Source organism: Nestor notabilis, unplaced genomic scaffold (assembly GCF_000696875.1).
Source record: "Nestor notabilis isolate BGI_N333 unplaced genomic scaffold, ASM69687v1 scaffold272, whole genome shotgun sequence".
Lineage (NCBI taxonomy): Eukaryota > Metazoa > Chordata > Aves > Psittaciformes > Psittacidae > Nestor > Nestor notabilis.
Genome location: NW_009916760.1, coordinates 36013 through 54199, shown reverse-complemented (window position 1 = coordinate 54199; position 18187 = coordinate 36013). Strand labels below are relative to the sequence as shown.

General features: G+C 43.0%; 1 protein-coding gene across 1 annotated transcript in view; it reads left to right on the top strand.

The window, feature by feature from the left end:
- The window catches only part of SMOC1 (SPARC related modular calcium binding 1), an 89379-nt gene that overhangs the window by 46870 nt on the left and 24322 nt on the right, over nt 1-18187 (top strand). Inside the window, exon 7 of the mRNA XM_010024718.1 lies at nt 329-409. Coding sequence (XP_010023020.1) covers nt 329-409 — 81 coding nt within the window. The remainder of the gene's footprint in view (nt 1-328; nt 410-18187) is intronic.

Here is an 18187-nt window from a genome sequence, read left to right as displayed (position 1 = left end):
TGATAGGACAAGGGGTAATGGCTTTAAACTGACAGAGGGTAGGTTTAGATTAGATATAAAGAAGACATCCTTCACTGTGAGGCTGGTGAGACACTGGCATAGGTTGCCCAGAGAAGCTGTGGATGCCTCATCCCTGGCAGCGTTCAAGGCCAAGTTGGACAGGGCTTTGAGCAACCTGGTCTAGTGGAAGGTGTCTCTGCCCATGGCAGGGGGCTGGAACTAGATGAGCTTTAAGGTCCCTTCCAATCCAAACCATTCTATGAGTAACAACTATGTGTATTCGCTAGTTGCTATAGCTTCTTTAAGGCAGTTATTTTTTCTCTTTCAGAAATCACAGCACCCACCCTTTGGATTAAGCACTTGGTCATCAAAGATTCCAAATTGAACAGCTCCAATATAAGGAATTCAGGTAATGCTCTAATGAAAAAAATAGTTCCTTTCTACTAGGCTGCAGTCCCTCACAGTCTGGTCTTGTGTCATTCTTTTTTCATTGTACCTGTCCTGCTGCTTTTCAGTGTTGCAGGGTTTGAAGTGAAGACTGTAAGAGAATTTCAGATAGTGTCCTTTTCTGTGTCCAAAAGGCCACAGTCTATGTGTGATGAAGGATGTTTCTGTTTCCCCAAACCGTAGCTGGGGAACCTCTAATTTCTTCATCTCTTAATTCATCCCAGCCAGCTGCCATCTTTATTCTGTTTGCTGTTCTTCAGTCTTTCATGGATGTATAAACTAATGCATTTGGCTCTCAGATTTGGGCTGTGGTTTTGGTCTCAGCAGTTGAGAAGTTACACAGAGGGGGCTTCTTTTCTAGCAACTTCAAGATTCTTCTCTTCAGGGGATATTTTTTGATAGAGAAAAGATTGGGTTATGTCGCAACTGCAAGTGGGTTACTTATGTCTGGACCTAAATAAATGCTGAGATTATTTTTGTGGGTAATAGGGTGGGTGAGGGAAGATGTGAAGCTAAGATGTAAAACTTGAGATTGGAGATGGGAGTGAAACTTTGTGGAGTCAGTGAAATCCCTAGAAACTGGAATAATCTGAAGAGAGAAGTTAAGGATTCATGATGAGGATGGTTTCTATCTGATCTATTTTAACTGAAGTGGGGGAAATAAAAAGGTAGATGAAATACCAAAAGAAGACAATTGCCTTAAGCCATAGGTTTACTTCTAAGGTTTAAATAGGGGCTGCTACTATTGCATATATTTTATGAAACAATATTTGCCTAGAACAGCTGTTGGGAATAACTCCATTTATTAGAGATTAGCCAGAGAGCATTCGTGGCACTCAGCAGTATCCTTAACCTTCCCAACTGCAGGGTGAAATCAGTGCTAGGTTAGGTGAGATTATTTTGTGGCAGAGTGTAGAACTGCTCTTCGCAGAAGCATATCCATCGTTGCGCAGTCCCCAGTTTTAGCAACAGTCTTCTGTTGCCTCACCTCCTGACTGATTTTGTAGCAGGGTGGTCTGTGTCAGAATTGCCAGTGGGGATCATCCAGAAGCTTCAGATGATGTAGGCATATCAGCATTCTTCTTTAAGGATGTCTTTCATGGGAGAGCAAATGCAGCTTGTGTTTTACGATCTGCTGGGACAACAGAGCAATTGAAGGTGACAGTTTAATATCAAGATCCTATGTAAGGGGTCCTACTTATCTTGAAGACCATTCTTTCTAACACAGCAAACCTGGTAGCTGTGGTGGAAAGAATCGTTCCTAGATTTGGGTTCTAGGAGGCTGCAAAGGGACTTGGGAGCAGGAGGATCTTTTATTTGAGAGCCTGCCTCTCACCCTTTCTTGGCATGACTGTGCCAAAGCAGCCTGGCTTTCACATTGTAAAGGCAGTCGTTTTTTTCAAGTGTTTAGTCAGGAAGCTGCCTGATGTAAACCATATATTTTGTTTATCCAAGCGTTCCTTTTCCAAGTTTGCTTTTGTCCACTACTTTTTTTTCCAATTGGTTTTGATATCATTTCTGTTATTCCAACAAGATTGTTATGAGTGCATGCTACAGATTGAGAAGAAATGATATTCTGGAAGATTCAAGAGTGCCATAAGAGGTGGTTTCTACAGTAATCTCAAAAGAGATGTGTGGCCTTACTGACTGCCCTGGCAGACACCTATTTACTGTAGGATCTCATTAAGAGACTGGGTTGCAAATTTTTAGCCCCGAATTTCCACATTAGGCCATACAAATAAACAGCCATCTCTGTGTCTTACACCGAGTTACTGTCATCAAGAAATGCTGTCTAGGGCTATGGTTTATCTGATATTAGGTGTGGGCTACTTTAGTCTGTTTCTTTCAGCCAGTGAAGCCTAGTACCCTTGTTTGTTATCTTTTGTTCCGTTTATGCCTTGTCATATATGTAGGGCAGGTGGGATTGAACAACAGAGAGTTGGGGAGGATGATTATAATTTAGAATTAGGTTCTTCAAATGTCTTCAAGTCTGTCTTGGCTGAAGATGATAAAAGAGCTGTCACGAAATGGGCGTGCAAAATTAGGGGATGTTTTTAATTGCTTTTTGCCATTAACTTGAAATATTAATGTTCAGCACATTTCTGATTTTTCATTTATTTTTAAAGGGTTAAGGTAAGTTTTACAAGCACAAGATTGGATTTTTGGGTTTGGTATTCACTCAGCTACGTTGTCACTCTGAGCTTTCACTTACTGTCTTGAGGCAGATACAGCCTGGTATCCTTTTGCAACAATCTAGTAGGATCACTGTAATTAGAGATGAGAAAAGACTAGTAGATCGTCTAATCTACTGCCTTAGGGCTAGTGAGTGTGCTGTATGAAGAGCAGCATTTTCTAGTGTAGCATAAATGCCTTCAGCAATAAAGATTTCACCTCTTCCTACGGGAAGCTGCTCTGCTGTCTGAACTTGATCTCAGGATTTTTCTTTTTGCAATATCCATCCTAACTCTTCTTTTACTTCTCTTCTTTTTCATTAGTCTTGAGTTCTTGAAAACCTGCCCTATTCCTTGGAGTTTGTATACTATAACACATAACCCGATCTCTCTCCTCCCTGCAGTGGTTAAATAGCCCTGTCCTTTGCAATGAAGAGAAGTCCAGTAGATAGTGCTGCCAGAGGACATGTCTGCTCTCTAATCAGCATAGACACTGGACATCTTGGAAAGCTAGCACCACCACTATATCAATCATGAGGAGAATTTAAGAATTGCTATATGAAGCCAAATAGGCTCTGTAATTTGCTGTCATTGTCTCTAGTCAATATTAGTCAGGTAGCTGAGCATTTCAGAGCTGGTGATACTCAACATTGCGTATGCAGCCTGTATCTCAGAGCTGCATTTGAAATCTGAGTGTTCCACCTTCCATGTAGTGTTAACAAACAGAACAGGCTCTCCTGAAACAGTCCTCAGTTTTGAAGCATGTGTGTTTTGCTTGGCATGTGTAAATGCTAATTAAGCCTGGGGATCAGGAAAAGCAGAATGACTCTAGCCTGGTGATTAGAGCATTTGACTGAGAACCTATATGTCTCCAGGCATTCTGCCAGTGAATTTTTCTATGCTAAGTAAAGCAGCATTGCTGGGAGGGGTTGCTAGTGCTGTTACACCAGACCACCTTAAAAAATGAAATGACAACTAGATCCCTTTCTCAGTAGGGTGAGATGCAGGTTCAAATCTTCTCAGCCAGAGGCAGGAACCAAAATATGACCATGCTCCAATCTCATCTGGACTGTTGAGTAGCTGAGAAGTGATTTTTTTCTACACTTACAAACTAAGTAGTCTGACTTTAGCTCCAAAGACAATTTTTCTTTATGGGGCAAGTGAAAAAGATCTAGATCAACATAATATTTTGAGACAGAAGCATTTTTGTTGTTTCTTTTGAATTGATTTTCACCTTCCCCAAACATGCGCACCCGTGTGTGCACACACATGGATACCCCAAAGTTATCCTGTTATTTAGCACTGCCCTCTGTAATGTGTTACTTATTTTTAACACTGCCAGAGCAGGAGGTGGTACGGATGGGACCTTTGCAATGGCCATTCTCTAATCAGCATAACTGGGAACCGTCTTCTTATTCTACTTTTACTATTTCAGCCTCCTACTTTCCTACCTCCTTCCCCCAACCTATTCCAGCCTGCAGCAGCCCAAATGGTTACTCTTTTACAGCTCTTAATCTAGGGAAATACTTGATAAAGTATCCCACTTCCAATAAAATAAATCTAATGGTTGCCTGTTTGGGAACACCCCCTCCCCACTGAGGAATCCGTGGTTGTTCCTCATTTCCAGAGTTAGGTTATCTCCAAATCCATTTGTGCTACTTAGTGATTTGGTTTTAGTTAGCAAGAGATTCCAGCCTGTATCCAGCTTACCCTGACAACCTTTAAGAAAACCACTGAGTGATGTAATGAGCTTATGCGTGGAAAAATAAACAGCTCTAGAGAAACCAGCAGTAGCAGCCTCAAGTAAATATTCTGCAGTCACTGGGGATTTGAACATGACGTTATTTGAAAGGGAAAATGAGTAATATATTAAGGTTAGCAGCTGAAGACAGGTTTGTGTGTGCTTAACTAAAAAAAAAAAAAAAATAAAAAAGAAAAATCCCATAGCTGTTTATTTCAAAATCTTCCTTGTTGAATGGGAGCCAACTACATGTGGCCTATTCATTCTGTTCAGCTCTGACACCCAAGCATCATGCACGCATCTCATGATAGTTTTTCAGTGATAGAGCTTTCAGCTGTCAGGAGCTCTTAGTGGACAGAGTATAACTGTACATGAGCTTTGAAAACAAGAATGGTGGTCAATTCACATTTCTTTTTGTTAATTTATTTGGTGCCCAAACTGTAAGGATTTTCAAAGGGAGAAAGAGCTTGAAAGCTGCATGTCTGTATATACTTTTGGAAGAAGCAGAAGCACACCCTGCCATTCACCCCAGAGGAAGTCTGTGTACTCGTGAGTGTAGTTTGTCTCCAGAGATCTGCACAGTGAGGTGGGATGTGATTATATCGAGAGTACTACTAGGACCTGGGTTCTCTGATTACTCTGTGTTCTTTCCCCAAGTTTTAAGGCAAGAAACCCCTCAGTTCCTCCTGAGTCAGATTGTCAGGTGAGACCAACCAACATACAACAGGGCAGGGGCTGTTGATTTGCTCTTAAAAAGGAATGTGGCAATTTTGGTGTGATACACCAGTAATAGCCAAGGTTAGACAAAACCTTGGTTTGTTATTAGGACTTTTCCTTTTTAGTAGTTAGGACTCACAAGGAGCTTGAATACCTATATTTTTCTCCAGCATGGGGGGCCAGTGCACCCATTTGTGTTGAACATGTAGTTATTTGGAGTTGGACCAAATTTCATTGTGCCTTGGAATGTGGAACTGCAGAGACCATGGAGCCACAGGTAGATTCAGATGGGGCTCTTGAAAAGCAAAACACTGTTTTGAATGGGAGGCAGTTTCTCACCTGTCTTTATCTCATCTTTTCAGTCTTATTCCTTAGTTGTCTTGTCCTACTGGTGGTGCGCAGCATTCCCCAACTTGTTTAAAGACATGTAAGACCATGGGCTTCTGCTTCTCCTGCTACTTTTTTCCTACTTTGTTACTACTAAAGTTACTGTGTTAGTTCCAAACTGACTGTCTCTCCGTGCCAGTGGTGTTAATGTTACCATACAAATGTCTATTGTAGGCTCTTCCCCAAAGTCTGTGGCTGTTTAATGTTAGGACACCAAGTGGCAGAGATGGGTGGAAGCAAAAGTTGATCTTGCTTTAGCAGGAAAGCAGGTTGAGAAGGGGAGGCAGCCAGGCACAACTGTGCTTTGTGACATCTGAATAAGGTTTTACAGTAGCGCTGGAATTGTAGAATTTTGATGCCTGGGAATGACATCCTAATGCTGACTGCAGTCCTCCTTGGTGCTTCAGTATCCTCTGGGCATAAGACCTTGGAGTAGTGGCTTTTGAACTTCCTTGTAGCTGAAGAGGGAAAAAAGATGCATCAGTGACGATGTCAAGAGCAAGAGTTTGTGGAAGGGCACTAATGAGTCAGAAAACTTTTGCCTTTTCTGCTATCCTATGTTAATGTGTCTTTCTTAGCTTTTATCCCGCATCTTGAGTAAGTGCATCCCAATACAGTGCTCCTCTGACCTGTCAAAACTGTTGGGCTAAAATCTGTCAATTTACTGTCTCACCTGCTGTAACTATTTATCTTGAGACCCTTTTATTAGTTCTCCCACCCATTCTTTTACTGAGAGTTTGTTTGGTTTGGTTTTGAATTCATTTTAATTTAGGTTCTGGCTTGATCTCAAATGAAGCAATCTCAGGAGAAGCCCCTTTGAGTATGATGTGAAAACTTACTAATTCCATTACATTTTCACAGCAAATCTCTATGCTTTTCTCTGCTGAATTCCTCCTTCCTTGCAAGCCAAAATGTGATGTTTATCCCTTGCTTTCTATCCCTCCTTTCCTTCCTGCTCCATCTGTGGTTCAATCACCCCTTCCTGTCTTGCCTGCTGCTTGGGAGGCCTCAGTCTCTTCCTCCTTCCTTGAAGTTCTGAGAAGGTGTGATATATGTGCTGACCAAGTGTGATTCTCCCACAGTCTCAGTGTGACAGGTTTGGTGAAGAAGGGAGAGCAGAAGCAGGGAGAATGGAAGGATCAAGGACCAGGACCCTTCCTAGACAGCCAGCAAACAAAGTCATAAATAACATGCCACTGGGGACCAGTTAATCTTCTCTATGAAAAGGTGCAAAGTATACAAGTGGGAAAAATAACATTGTATAATAATCAGCATGCAACCATACGTGTTAAACCATATGCAGCTAGGCAAATAAATGAAGCTCCCCCTGAGTGCTGTGTGATAAATCATTCCCAAAGAATTCAGTCACTCCCCCCTCCTTATTCTCCAAAGAAAGAAAACAAATTACTCCAGACATGGAGTCATAACTGCTGCTCTACAGCTGCCAGTTAAGGCAAGCGGACAGGGAGCAGTAGGAGAGGGGCAAAGGCAGAAGGAGCTGGGGTAAAAAGGGGGAAAAAAACCCAACACTGCCTTCAAAACCACCAAGAATTTGGAGGGGAATGGAAAGGAAATAAGCTCCAGCACCAGGCATTTCCTGTGCATATAGGTACAAGTGAGAGTGGAGAGTTCAACTTTGAGTTTGTTTGCTTTTTAGCAGAAGCTGGTTCATATTGGAGGGGTTGCATTGATTTGCTGAGTAACTCCTTATCTGCAAAGTGCTCCTTGCTGTGTATAATAGCAGCATTCAGCACAGGCTTGTGTGTGGATCTGCGCTTCAGACATACATTTGAACATATATTGATGCATGCAGCTGGACTACACGTATTGACTCACCTTCCTACCTCTCTTGAAGTGTTCCTGTCAACTGCACAAGGAAGATTATAACATTTCTAAGGTGCCACAAATATAATGAGGAGCTGATCTACACTCCTAGATTCCCTCTGGAAAAAATATAGACCTAGGCTTCTCCTGAAAAACCCTGGTGGGACTTGCAAGTGATTTACAGGGGGATGACTGAAGGAAAAAATGGTTTAACGGTACACAGATCACTGTATCCCTAAGAGCGTGTTCTGCTCCCATGTTCTCCAAGGAGACCATGGATATTGCCCAGTAGAGCACAAGGCTGTGAGCGAGCAGAGCTGCATTCCAGAACAGCTGGAAAACCCTCCCCCTCCCATGAAGGCTTCCTTCTTCTGGTACAAGGCTTACAGTGACGAGGTTCTCTGCTTTTGTGGGTCTTAGAGATTGAGTGCATAGATGATAAGGAGGGAAATGTGTGAGACCCTGGAGGAATATCAGTAGGGCTTTTGTAGCAGCAGCATGGGAAATGTAAGGAACATGTCATAGAATCATTGAGCTTGGAAAAGACCCTTAAGATCGACTACAACCATTAACCTAATGCTGTCAAATCCACCACTAAACCATGTCCCTAGGCACCATATCTACATATCTTTTAAATACCTCCAGGGATGGTGACACAACCACTTCCCTGGGAAGCCTGTTCCAATGCTTGACAACACTTTCAGTGAAGAAATTCTTCCTAATACCCAGTCTAAACCTGCCTTGGTGCAACTTGAGGCCATTTTCCTTTGTCCTGTTACCTGGGAGAAGAGACCAAAACCTGCCTTGCTACAACCTCCTTTCAGGTTATTGTAGAGAGCACTAAGGTCTCTTGAGACCATGCTAAACAACCTAAGGACATTCCTCTCATCCTATCACTTGTTACTTGGGAAAAGAGACCAGCACCTGCCTTGCTACAACCTCCTTGCATGCTGACTGTGTTCTCTTCACTTTAAAACTGATGTCAACAGAACCTTGATCTGTGTTGTAAGAGTCCTATGTGTATTCGGGGGAGCATGAGAAAAAGCTGTCATCCTTATTTTCTATTTCTCTTCATGGTCATCTCATTTCTGCATTTTGCCAGACCACCAAAATAAGAAAGTGGTCAACGGGAATCAGTGAGTTGGATGGCTTAACTGAATGCTTTTCAGGCTGTTGAAAATGTGTGTAAGCAGGTAGAAAGACCTCTTGATAGAAGGTCCCAAGGGTTGCCTCTGAAGAGCCAGGAAAGAAGGCTGGGCAGAGAACCCACCTTCAGAGCCAGGCAAAGAGATGGGAGTACATTTAAAAAGCAAGGTAGCATTCAGTCACTTGAGGGAGGAAGATTTGTTAAGCTGGCTGCCCTCACTCTGGGTGAATGGTATGTCTCTGGTTTCACTAGTTATATTAATGCAGGGAGGTCTGTGATACTGCTGGTCTCATCAATCTCCCACCTCATCTTAAGCTCATTGAACAGGCTTTGACAGCACAAAGCTGCAGCATCTCTCGTGGAGCTGGACCCCCCAGAATGCATGGGGTCCCACAGCTGGAAGGACCGTTGCCTGTGTAAGCCTGCAATTCAGAGGAATCCTACTGGGAAGAACATTAATCTCCACTAGTATCACTCTGTTGTCCTTCCCTTGCATGGAAGAGGGCTAACCTCTGTCTCATAACACTGACAGTTTCTCTGTCCCATGGCCTGTGTCTGAATCCCATACGTTACATAGCTGAACTTCCAAAGCCAAAGAACAATTTGTCCTGAGACAGCTGGCTCAAGCTAAACGTCCAAGAGTGAGTGCTAGAACTCCTGTCAGAGGCAATTCCCTCTGCCTCCTCATAAAGTGCTAAATACTACAGGAAAAAGCTGATCTGTCATTACATGAAAAGACTCATCACACTATAAACCTGTCTCTCTTTCCCCCTTTTGCTCACCAGCAGTAGCATAAAAAAAGAATGTTACTGTACTTAGGAATCCAGTTGGAAATACTTTTTATCTGCCTGTTATAGTTTTCAAAAGCTTTCTCTTTAGTGCCCTATGATTATGCACTTACAATACTGTAAAAATAGTGTGCTCATATACTCCAGCCAGCAGAGGTAGGCAAGTTCTCTAACAATTGCTGTGCTGGTCATTCCAAGCTCTATTAACAGCAGGTGTAGAAGTGAAAATAGTTTCCCAATAATGTTAAGGCTCCAGTGGAAATACCTATGGCTTCTCATTGATTGAATAGCATTCTGCAGCGTGGAAAGCGTGCAGTGGGAAAGGAGTATAGGGAAAAAAGAATGAATGCATTCAAAGACAGGTGGCTTATCTCAAAGCTAGGTATGCCACAAGCTAACAGTGCTTAGAAACTATGTGAAATGGAAAAGAGGAGTTAGGGAAGAAAAAACACAGAATGTGGGTATATTCCTCTCAAAATCACAAGGGCAGTGTCTAAGGAACTGTCCTGATGTAAAGAAATGAGGAGAGGTGCATTTTGGTGCCAGACTTTCTCTGCTTAGGCTGCGGAAACTGTTGTTGTGAAGATACTGCACAGCTACAGACTATGGAATCCCGGTGCATTAGGAAGGTCAGTCCCTAAAATCTGGATACTTAAACCAGATCAGGTATCTTCAAGGTTTTAGGCTGTGTTTGCAAAGAAGTTGCCTCAGTCACCTGCTGATCTGCTGGAGCTTCTCAGTCTTGTGAGGAGAGTGGAAAAGACCTGAAGAGGTTGCATAGGGTTTTTTTTTCCTCTCTGTTTTAACTCAGGGTCATGTCTAGTTATGTGTGTAACCTGTTCCTAATGCAGTGACAGGGATCCCACTGCCTCTTCCAATGAGTGAAGAGTTAATCACTAGGGTTTTTTTATATCAAACCTAAATTTCTTTTCTTCAAGTAAGCTGACTGCTACTTGAACTACCCACGGGGAGGAAAAGAGATGATCTATGACCATCTTTTTTTATATAACAGCTTTTATGTCTCAGAATACTGAATGTCATCCCTAGACTAAACAAATGGAATTCTTTCAGCCTTTTCTCATAGATCATGTTTCTTAGACCTCTGCCTGTTCTCTTTGCTCTCTCCTGCACTCTTGACAAATGGTCCACCTCTCCCTCAAAGTGCAGTGTCCAAGGCTGGACACAGGCCTGATTTAAAGGCTCACCACTCCTTAGTGCCTGTTTCTTATGTGAGGCCCCTGTCACTATGTCCCACAGCTAGTTTTACCTGGTTTGACTTTTTTTGTTGCTGTTTGCAATGTCATGAAGTTGCAGACTGGTTTGTGGTCTACATAAGCTCCTTACCATTTTTTTCCCAAGTCTTGCTGTCTTACCATTAATTTCCACTCTACGCGCTGGATTTCTCCTTGCTGGTTGTTATGGTTTGTACTTGTAAGTTGTGATCACATTGTTTGAAACCGTAAACCAAGATGACTTTTGGTTTTTTCCTGAATTCTGAGCTGTAAATTGGATACTATGTTCCACTAGTCAAATCGTTCATTTAATTTGATACAAGAGAAGTATTATGATAGCTTTCAATACTAAAGAACTGTTTCACAGAGAGCTTTTGAGACCTCTCCTCTTGGATCATGTTTTTCTTAACCTGCAGTGCTGGGCAACTATCTCATAGTCTACGGTATGTAGTCTACATTTTGCTCCTTTGAGAATGACACATCTTTAAATATACTCTGATGAACACAGATTTAATGGGATCTCCATCTAATTCATTGCGTATGAACATGCAAATATTTGCACTTTTTTGCTGGGATGATGTAGCTATAGAAAAGCATTGTTGTCTGCCATCCTTCAGCTAGTCTGGCTACAGCTCTGAGAGGGCTAGTAGGACGGTGTGACTGACTGCTTGAGAGATGGGGTGGTAGAAAGAGCCTAAGCCCTGCCTGAAAGCCACTTAGTTAGAATTTCAGGGGCAGGTAGCTTTCAACTTACAAGTTCCAAGATGTGCAGGTATGGAGCTTTATTCCTGTGTGGTTTGGAAACCCTGTGGAGCAGAGTCCTTTCCTAGCTGGGTAGCACCCAATGCAGGTTCTGCAAAGTAAGCACAAGTTGTGCATCAAAAAGCCCCTCAGCAAGTTCACTCTAATCCCTGTGACAGTGCTTTCTTCAACTCGTCCACCTTTTTGAGCTAGAGCGTAGATACTGAATAGGCTTCTCATCACGTAACGCAGGTGGGATTGCAGTGCAGCTTCATCGCATTGAGCAGAAGGAAAGTGGCAGGGGAAGGATATGTTCCAGGATAGCTTTAATGAGTTTAATGAACCACTCGGAACAATGCATTTTTAAAACTGATAAGCTACCTGTTAAACCTTTGCATTGTACTTGTTCAGCGCTGGAACATGTAGTAACCTCTGCTTCCTTTGTAGCCTATGCCTTGAGAAATGAAAGTGAGTACCAAGCTAAAGAAAGGAATGCTCAACTGATACAGTGCGGGAGCACCTGCAAAGTTTGTTTTTCTCTTTACCTTTACATTAGCCAGAATACTCCAGAAGAATCACAGTCCCAGACAGAACAGGGTGGAGAGTGTAGCAGTACTGATGACTAACAGAGGTGCAGAGAGATTTATGCTATCCCCATGAGCCGTATTTGTTCAGCTGTTGTTGTGCTCCTTGTAAACACAGGAGTTGTTTCTTTCCCTCCACCCACAGCTCTGCTAAGGGGACAGGCAACTAGTTCCTATTCATTGCTTGCTTTACTAGTCCTGCCAGCCCTTGTGCATGTGCACATCCAAGACTTTTCAAATTCTCTTTCCCCTTAGAGGTGGAAGGGATGCAGATTTGGGCTGCTGATATAACCCACTTCTTTGTGGAATGAGGCTGCTCTTTCTATCCGCACCTTTTGTAAGCATCGTTATTGTAATAAATCCTAGAATGGCTTGGATTGCAAGAGACATTAAAACTCATCTCATTCCAACCCCCCCTGCCATGGACAGAGACATCTTCCACTCAACCAGGTTGCTCAAAGCCCTGTCCAGCCTGGCCTTGAACACTACCAGGGATGGGGCATCCACAACTTCTCTGGGTAACCTGTTCCACCCTCAGTAAAGAATTTCTTCCTACTATCTCAGCTAAATCTCCCCTCCTTCAGTTTTAAAGCCATTCCCCTTGTCCTATTACTAGATGCCCCTGTAAAAAGTCCCTCTCCAGATTTCTTGTAGGCCTTCTTCAGATACTGGAAGGTTCCTATAAGGTCTCCATGAAGCCTTCTCTTCTCCAGGCTGAATAGCCCCAACTCTTTCAGCCTGTCTTCACAGTAGATGTGCTCCAGCCCCCTGATCATCTTCATGGCTCTCCTCTGTACTTGCTCAAGGAGGTTCACATCTCTCTTGTGTTGGGGGATCCAGAGCTGCACTGCAGGTGGGGTCTCACAAGAGCAGACTAGAGAGGAGAATCACCTTCCTCGGCCTGCTGGTCACACTCCTTTTCATGCAGCCCAGGATCCGGTTGGCTTTCTGGGCCGCAAACACACACTGAAGCTGGCTCATATTGAGCTTCTTGTCAACCAACACCCCCAAGTCCTCCTCTTCAGGGCTGCTCTGAATCACATCTGCCCTCGATGTCCTGTTCTTCTGAAGTGGACCTGGGTCCTGTTCACATTAGAGCTCCCTTATGCAACGTAAAAACACCTTTAAGCTGGTGGGCATGCTGTGATAAAATAACCAGTCCAGGACTCCTCTGCCACAGCAGCATAAAGACAGGCTAAATAAAAATGAGAAATCGACCCTGTTTGAATTAAGCTTCCCTGGGAGACAGGCAAGCACTTTCTGTCACAGAGGAAAACTGAGGCACAAAGACACTTAGTCCTCACTTTGGGGTTGGCACAGGATGTCGATAGGAACTTGGCACTAGATACCCATATTGCTGCCTTTTGTGCTGTACTAGTACCTCACAGAGGGGAAAGTTGGAAGTTGAACAAAAAAAAATTGGGAGAGGCATGTGTTTAATTTTTTTTTTTAAATGGTATTTTGAAGACAGGTCCCTGTTGCAGTACTAACAATGGGGATTGGTCAAGAATCCTTCAGTAAAAGACCTTTTCCTCCACTTCTGATGAATGCTTTTCATTAAAACCGAAGCTTTTTATGGGAACTCCATGGGAAAAGTTTTCCTGGTCCAGACAGAATTTCTGGTCAAAGGAATGAAAGAGAAGGAAATCTGCCCTGCTTGGCATAGCCTGTAGTTCTGTCGTTAGGCTGTTCACGTAGTTTCATAGGAGCTGGGCAGAAGCACAGAGGGAGGTTAGACCCTCTCTTTTGCCTGGTTTGGAGGAAGGACTCCTGTCTCTCAAGGGTGTAGGAATCTCTTAGGGTGATTGGTTTTGGTGTCACAGTCTCCCTCTTCTTTTCATAAGAAAACAATTGGGTGCAAAAGAGCAATATTAAAAAATGATCTGCTGTGATGTCATGGCAGTTCTTCCTTAGGTCCCACCCTAATCATCCACAGGGTCCTTGTAGCCCCTGTGACTGATGCACGGTCCTTTGGCTCTGATAGCAAATGAGAGTTGTTTTGTATTAGGAGAGCAGCTGGGGGAGGCTGCCTCATTGCCAGAGCAGAGCACATTGACTGCATCTGGCCCTGAAAGCTGAGAATGAGGACTATGAAGCACAAGCCTTTAGTTAGATGCTGTTAGACACCCTCTCTTCTCAGCTCTGTAAGGTAAACAAACACCCCATTTCTTTAATAACCATCTAGTTTATTAGACAGTCAGATGAGTCCCTTACCTCATCCATCATTTTTATTTTTATTGTGCAGGCACTAGATGTGTGTTTGAATGTGTGTACTTAAGGGACCAGGAATGAGAGACCTTTTTATGAATCTGAACATGTATTTCTCAGAAGGCCATTACTAGGGGAAAACTGTTGCATAAATAATGTACAACTGCCCATGTCTAAGCCCTGTTTTTCTGCAATAGCTCATGGCTTCAGAGACACTACTTTTAAAAATGTTTTAAAGAGTGTTAGAAGCAGTCAAGAGTAAAGAGGAAAACCCAGCATTTTAGAGCTAAGCAGTTAAGGTTAAATGGATATTTCTGCCAGTGACTCTCTCCTTTCTGTGTGCATGCATTCCCTATCTTTTTTTTTTCTTTTTTTTTTCTGTCATTGGATATGTTGTAATTTGGATTTGCTGTCTCCTGAAGGTTTCACTCCTCAGCAACAGCAAGTTGGCAAGTGCTCAGCTTCTTTGCTTATGGTTGTCTTAAGTTAAAGCAGAGGTGACAGAAAATGGGAATGTGACAGTGATGTTTGTTGTTTGTTTTTTGGGTTTCTTTTGGGGGGGGGGTTGTTTGTTTGTTTGGTTTGGTTTTTAAAAGGTGTAATATTATTGTTGGTCCTGGGAAGGCTGTTTGTGTCCCACTGACTTTGCTGTCTTAAATGTTCTCTCTCTAAATGCTTAATCTTGGGAAAGAAGGAAAACCTTTTTTTCTTTATCTTTCTGTGCCTGCAACCCCCATTAACTCAAACAGGGAATATGCTTTTAAGTAAGTACCCTGCATATATAATAAATATATGCTTCTTTCTAAGATGACAGCTTAATTTCATAGCTGGCATTAAACCTTCTCACTTGGCTATAGGCTTTCACTATCCTCCATAAACTTGGCTTTGGCAACAACAGCAAAGTTTCCAGTAAGAAGTCTGACTAGAACAGGCTGGCTTCAGTGTCCTGGAGCTGGGATAGCATTTGACGGTCCCTTCATTACCCGCGAGACCATCTTTCAGGGTGACAGTGTATGCAGTTCACGCCAAGTCCCATACTAGGGAAGATGAGAGTATGAATTTCCCAGGTGATTTTTCTGGCTGATAAAATACACTCCAACTGTTAATATTTATGTTTATTTTTTAAGGGAATTAAGTGCTGTTAGAATGGTAGCCTGGAGGAAAGGGCCTCTCTGAAGGCTAGTGCTAGTTAATAGGTTCTTATGCTTAGCAGACAGATGTCACTGAAGGAACTTTCCATAAGGCTGTTGTCAGAGCCTCCGCTTACTGTCAATGTGTTTGCTATTCTCATCTCCTCTAGCTGAGGGAAGGTATGGTGGATCTGGAAGGGGTTCAGAGAAAGAAGTGGTCAGCTGGGCCTCTTCAGCATGTAAAAGAGATGAAGTAGGAGTCTGTAAAGCAGTGAGAGGCAAGGAGGGAGACTGTTCACTGTTTCATCCTCCAGAAGAACTAGGGTCAGCAAATAAAACTAGTTGGAGCCAGGTTTAGATCAAACCAAAGGATGTGTTCTGTTCCACATATAACATGTATTCAAGCCACAGAACTAAATGTAGGACGTCACGGTCAATATAAGTTTATGAGAGGAGACATGGCAAACTGGTAGAAGGGAAAAACCATTGCTACTGACTAAATACAAACTCCATGTCTGCCTCTGCAAGTTTCTGATCCACAACTGATTGAGACATGAAGTATGTGGGGGAAAGAAGTACATGCTTGTCCTTTTCCTCCGTCCTCTTCTAAACTTCTGCTTTTGGCCATGGCTGGAGGTGAAACAGACAAGTTGGGCCTTTGGTTTGCCCACAGTATGTCGGTTTTATATTCTTCAGAATGTAATGGAATAGATGAGACTTTCACAGTAGCTACTTCTAAACGTATGCTAGAAATGAGAAAAATCTGATCTCCCTGCTCTCATTGCTAATGCCAGGCCACAAAGGCTGGTGATGCTGGTGGATTTTACATCATTAAATATATTTGATACCAACTGCACAAAACCTGTAAGGTTTGTTTCACTCAGCCTCTAACCACCCTTCAAACAGGAGTGACTACCAATTAGTTGAGTATTCTGGTGGTAAATGCCATGACTATTTAATTCCCACAAATTTCTGTTTAATACATGCGAAGATATTTTGCCATTTTTTATGGCATAATACAAACATAAGTGTGTACATTTATCCTGTGTAATTTGCATACCTAACTGCAAATGTATGCAAAATAAGATGCTATCTCATTAAACGATATTTGTTCTCTGGGGGTTTATTTCAATAAAAGTGTCACATTTTTTTGTTCGGACATACAAAACCCCTCTGCTTTATTTCTTCAGTCATTTTTAGTGCTAGTTTTGCAAGACTCAAAGGACTTGAGAGATCTTGGTTTGACTTTGTGCACTCAGGAAGCTTTGGGGATTTCAATAGAAAAATTCCTGGAATGTAGTTCTCTTAAGCAGAATTTTTTTTCCTTTTACTCCTTACATGAAATGATGATAAGGAATTCTGCCCATGTTCTTGCCTTCCCCAAGCTGCATGAATGATCCTCCTCACCTGAGGGGCAAGGTGTGAATTGCTGCCGGCAGACCGCGGGTAAGCGGGGGCCCCTCATGATGTAAGTGGTTTGTTAAGGAACCTGCAGGCCTCTTGCTCAATGACTTCTCTGTCCATGTACAGTTTGGGAACAGTCATGGGGCCTTTTTTTCAGATGTGAAATCTGTCAGCAAAGTGAAGTCAGCTTAAATATCAGCTGAGGCTTGAGCTCTCTCTCAGGTTTTGTTGACTTTATCCCCTCCTGCTCCTTCCTGATCAAGTTTCTCTCTGCTTGAGTCAGACTTGCCGACACTTAGAAGTTTTTAGTCTGTGTTTCAGTTGTGGGTTTGTGTGTAGCAAAGTTCAGGTGCCTTTCGCATTCCCAGCCTCAACAGTGATCTGAAATGCTGAGGAGAGGGAGACCATGTGGGGTCTTTGAGACTCTTTAGATGGTACAGTTCAATTAGAAACGAGTAAAAGTGCCTCTGGTACCCAAAGCATGGGTTCAGACTTAAACAGGGGAAGTTCAGGTTAGATATAGGGAAGAAGTTCTTTACAGTGAGGGTGGTGAGGCACTGGAACAGGTTACCCAAGGAAGTTGTGAATGCTCCATCCCTGGCAGTGTTCAAGGCGAGATTGGATGAGGCCTTGAGCAGCCTGGTCTAGTGGAAGGTGTCCTTACCCATGGCAGGGGGTTGGAACTAGATGATCTTAAGGTCCTTTCTAACTCTAACTATTCTATGATTCTACAATGCTGTGCAGATCTGCTAGAGAGTTTTGTGATGTACCTGCTGCTACCAAGCAGAGGAATTCTAGTTGCTAATCAGCACCTCTTCTGTTATGCAGCTATGGAACACAAGTTGCTGTCTGCACCAGGATTTTTCACCAAAATATAAGGCACAACTGATGAGGCACAGACAGGCAGGCAAAATGTATGGAAACAGTGAGTGTGTGAGAGCTGTGTGTCGAGCAAGTCCCAGGGGCAGGGTGCTGAAATCATGCCACGTCTCCTGGCTGACTGTGCAAACATATGCAGGTTTGGGATGAACCTGTGGTGCCATTGCCTGTCAGTGTTGAAGCACTTTATGTACTGAAAGCTCGAGGGGATTCTTGGCTGTGGCAAGGAATTTCAGATGATGTGGCTTATTTATAAGAAGAAAAGAAAAAAGACAGTAAACTCAGAGGGAGAGGAAAGCTAGGCAAGGAGAGAACTGCTTCTGTTTTTTGTCACTCTCCTAAGGATAAAAGCTAGGAGTTATATTGTCATTTTTATACCTTAGACTTAGACATGTTTTACGTCCTGTGGTCAGCTGCCTTGGCTGCTTTCTGTCCTATGTGCATGCTTTTTTTATTTTCTGTGATACCTTCAGTGGTTTCCAAAGTTGAAATAATTTTACTACTCTCAAAGGGTCAGAATATTTGAAGACTTGTGACTGAGAACAACTGGCTGTCGAACCAAATGGGTCTTAACGTCCCGCAGGTGTCTGTGCACTGATTCCCCCTTTAATGGCTGGTCCACATAAGAGGCAGCAGCCTGGCATCTCTCCATGCATCAGTCACACCTCTGCAGGTGGTGGCTGAAGAGGTAGTGTTAGGGCTGAAGGTGCCAGACTGGCTGCAGAAGCCGCTTGTGGGCTTCTTTCTGTTCTTGGTGTGTGCCATCTGTGCACTCTGTTCTCTGGTT